General features: G+C 36.7%; 1 protein-coding gene across 1 annotated transcript in view; it reads left to right on the top strand.

Moving 5' to 3' along the window:
• Nucleotides 1-3,725, top strand: part of LOC107698318 (cytosolic phospholipase A2-like) — a 13,828-nt gene extending 10,103 nt beyond the window's left edge. The window contains exons 15-18 of the mRNA XM_016499276.1: nucleotides 569-758; nucleotides 1,053-1,210; nucleotides 1,485-1,608; nucleotides 3,357-3,725. Coding sequence (XP_016354762.1) covers nucleotides 569-758; nucleotides 1,053-1,210; nucleotides 1,485-1,608; nucleotides 3,357-3,370 — 486 coding nt within the window. The 3' untranslated portion in view covers nucleotides 3,371-3,725. The remainder of the gene's footprint in view (nucleotides 1-568; nucleotides 759-1,052; nucleotides 1,211-1,484; nucleotides 1,609-3,356) is intronic.
• The last annotated feature ends 571 nt before the right edge of the window (nucleotides 3,726-4,296 follow it).

The following is a 4,296-nucleotide window of genomic DNA, read 5'->3' as shown; positions in this document are numbered from 1 at the left end:
AGGACTGTTTCCTGATCCTGGTAGAGTAGACTACAATGCCGGCTGTTCTGACTCACAGACTGTAAGTACGTTTTTTATATTTAAAGAATTTGCCACTGACAATTCAAACGCAAGTTTTGAGCAGTGTAGAATAGGGCTTGTTGTTTGTCATTTCTCAAATGCCTCGTTTATATTTGGTTTTAATGTTTTTGTCTCTTCGCTCCGGCCGGGACACTGCATCACAGTATGGTAAGGGGCGTAACATTTCCGTCACACGCTTGAGGTATCCGGCCAATCACAACGCACTGGATAGCTGGCCAATCAGAGTACACCTCGCTTTTCAGACCGATGAGCTTTGTAAAAATCGACGCGTTTCAGAAAGGTGGGGCATAGAGGAGAAACAATAATGTACAGTATGTGGAAAATAATGTGTTTTTTGAACCTTAAACCACATAAACACATTTCATTACACCAAATACACAAAATAATGTTATTTTTAGCAACATCATATGACCCCTTTAAAGAACCTTGTACATGCACAGACAATATGTATGACACATAGGTTTTGTAAATGATTGTTCCTTTGTAGGAACTTCTGCTAGCTGAGAAATGGGCACGAATGAACAAACTTCCATTTCCCAAGATCGACCCAAAGGTGTTTGATCGGGAGGGGATGAAGGAGTGTTATGTATTTAAGCCCAAACAAGGAGAAAAGAACTGCCCTACTATTATCCATTTTGTCCTGGTCAATATTGAATTCAGGACGTTCAAAGCTCCAGGTGTGTGTTCTTTGTTTGTGTTTGCGTCTGTGTACTTAGGGATTTTTTTTATGAAAAAGTCAGCTCTGCATATGCAGATTTATAGTCAATTCCGACAAATTCAGGGAATTCTGTGAAGGGAAATTCAGGATTGTGTTTGACTCTTTAATGAGCTGGTTGATTTACATTCCTGTTTATGTAATGCATGAAGTGGGCATGATTCTTCATAAAGTATGAATCTTATATGCTTTGAAAAGTTAATTTGGATGTTTTAATAATAAGATGTTTTATACAAAAGTGTGGTGTATTTTAAAGGGGTTCCACGTCAGATGGACAAAGAGAGAGAATTTGCAGACTTTGATATCTTCGATGACCCAGAGACACCCTACTCAACCTTCAATTTTCAGTATTCCAATCAAGCCTTCACCCAGCTACATGATCTTATGGAATTCAACACGCTTAACAACATAGAGGTCAGTTCAGCTCAGATACTTTCTGATTTATATGTTTTTTATATTAGCATTCCACTTAAATTAGATTGATAGTACTACTTTGTTCTCACAGTTTCAATGGGAAACAATATTTTAAAGAATAATGTTTGTAATGTATTACAATTAGGTGTAGCTGATATCATTTTTGTGTGGGTTTGTTCGAATCAGTTTCTGAATTCTCAGTTTCTTTTGCTTCATGTTTAGGCTTGTTTATGCAAGTCAAGTTTTTAAATCCTTTATCATCATTATTATCTAGGTCATCAAAGAAGGCATAAAGGACAGTATCTTGTATAGGAAGGAGACTCCATCTCGCTGCTCTGCCTCTCTTTCTCTCAGTCAAGTACAAAACAAAAAACACCTGAAGAGGGTGTCCAAAGGACATGCATGCCAATAAGTATGCAGAGTTGTTTGGCCTTCCAAAAGAGGACACGACTAGAAATCAGTGGTTAAGTTGTATTTAAAACACTGTTCCAGAACAGTTTATAATATAATATTCAGATGTGTCCAGCGCATTTTATGGAGGACTGTTTCCTGATCCTGGTAGAGTAGACTACAATGCCGGCTGTTCTGACTCACAGACTGTAAGTACGTTTTTTATATTTAAAGAATTTGCCACTGACAATTCAAACGCAAGTTTTGAGCAGTGTAGAATAGGGCTTGTTGTTTGTCATTTCTCAAATGCCTCGTTTATATTTGGTTTTAATGTTTTTGTCTCTTCGCTCCGGCCGGGACACTGCATCACAGTATGGTAAGGGGCGTAACATTTCCGTCACACGCTTGAGGTATCCGGCCAATCACAACGCACTGGATAGCTGGCCAATCAGAGTACACCTCGCTTTTCAGACCGATGAGCTTTGTAAAAATCGACGCGTTTCAGAAAGGTGGGGCATAGAGGAGAAACAATAATGTACAGTATGTGGAAAATAATGTGTTTTTTGAACCTTAAACCACATAAACACATTTCATTACACCAAATACACAAAATAATGTTATTTTTAGCAACATCATATGACCCCTTTAAAGAACCTTGTACATGCACAGACAATATGTATGACACATAGGTTTTGTAAATGATTGTTCCTTTGTAGGAACTTCTGCTAGCTGAGAAATGGGCACGAATGAACAAACTTCCATTTCCCAAGATCGACCCAAAGGTGTTTGATCGGGAGGGGATGAAGGAGTGTTATGTATTTAAGCCCAAACAAGGAGAAAAGAACTGCCCTACTATTATCCATTTTGTCCTGGTCAATATTGAATTCAGGACGTTCAAAGCTCCAGGTGTGTGTTCTTTGTTTGTGTTTGCGTCTGTGTACTTAGGGATTTTTTTTATGAAAAAGTCAGCTCTGCATATGCAGATTTATAGTCAATTCCGACAAATTCAGGGAATTCTGTGAAGGGAAATTCAGGATTGTGTTTGACTCTTTAATGAGCTGGTTGATTTACATTCCTGTTTATGTAATGCATGAAGTGGGCATGATTCTTCATAAAGTATGAATCTTATATGCTTTGAAAAGTTAATTTGGATGTTTTAATAATAAGATGTTTTATACAAAAGTGTGGTGTATTTTAAAGGGGTTCCACGTCAGATGGACAAAGAGAGAGAATTTGCAGACTTTGATATCTTCGATGACCCAGAGACACCCTACTCAACCTTCAATTTTCAGTATTCCAATCAAGCCTTCACCCAGCTACATGATCTTATGGAATTCAACACGCTTAACAACATAGAGGTCAGTTCAGCTCAGATACTTTCTGATTTATATGTTTTTTATATTAGCATTCCACTTAAATTAGATTGATAGTACTACTTTGTTCTCACAGTTTCAATGGGAAACAATATTTTAAAGAATAATGTTTGTAATGTATTACAATTAGGTGTAGCTGATATCATTTTTGTGTGGGTTTGTTCGAATCAGTTTCTGAATTCTCAGTTTCTTTTGCTTCATGTTTAGGCTTGTTTATGCAAGTCAAGTTTTTAAATCCTTTATCATCATTATTATCTAGGTCATCAAAGAAGGCATAAAGGACAGTATCTTGTATAGGAAGGAGACTCCATCTCGCTGCTCTGCCTCTCTTTCTCTCAGTCAAGTACAAAACAAAAAACACCTGAAGAGGGTGTCCAAAGGACATGCATGCCAATAAGTATGCAGAGTATGATGGCATTCTAGCCACAGGAAGTTTACAGATGTCACACATCTCATCATGGAAACACTTTTTTAAAACTGAAAAACAACTCCACAAATTGTGAAACCAGATGATCTGGTTTGGTTCCCAGAACATTCTCATGTAGCCTTTTAATAATAAAAAGAGAAGTGGTGAGTGACACAATGAAATTACCATTTACAGCCTAATTGTTGACATTAGGTTGTGCAGGTGTTTTAGTTTTTCTAGAAATAAATTGTGTGAACTTCTATTAAGATACATAATGTCTATTTAAAGTGCAGAGAGATTTACTTCTTGTCGTTAGTTCACCCAAAAATAAATTTTTGTTATCATTTACTCACCCATATGTAGTAATTTTTTTATTCTTCTGCAGAGCATAAAAATATTTTGAAGGTCACTGGGGTCCAAAAAACATTGACCTTCATTGTATAGACGAACAAACACTTTTCTAAATATAGTCTTTGGTGTTCTACAGAAGTCAGGTTTGGAAAAACATGAGGGTGAGCAAATGACAACAGAAGTTTCTTTTTTGGTTGAACTGTCCTATTCATTACAAAATTATATTTTTTGATAATAATAATCAAAACAATCCCAAGGATGTGACCAAAAGCACCTTTGGGCTTTTGGTGTGTTTGTTTATGTTTTAATGGCAACTGCTAAAACAACATCATATGAGTCCTGATTTATGTTTTATGAACTGAGGGTGTGCCTCAACAAAAGAGCAACATCCTGAGGTACAAAACAAAACATGAAACCATGGCAATGTCACTGCTATCTTGCTTTAGTCAGTTGAACGGGTGTTTATTTTAAGTTATCGCTTAGATGCAGAGGTAGTTTTTCTTTTGAGCTGTATCATTTCCCTTTACCCTTAACAACTACTGTCCATTAGTATGTGAGTGAAAGGG

Source organism: Sinocyclocheilus anshuiensis, unplaced genomic scaffold (assembly GCF_001515605.1).
Source record: "Sinocyclocheilus anshuiensis isolate Anshui unplaced genomic scaffold, SAMN03320099.WGS_v1.1 scaffold1746, whole genome shotgun sequence".
Classification (NCBI taxonomy): domain Eukaryota; kingdom Metazoa; phylum Chordata; class Actinopteri; order Cypriniformes; family Cyprinidae; genus Sinocyclocheilus; species Sinocyclocheilus anshuiensis.
The sequence above is the reverse complement of the archived record's forward strand: the minus strand, read 5'-3'. Positions and strand labels throughout refer to the sequence as shown.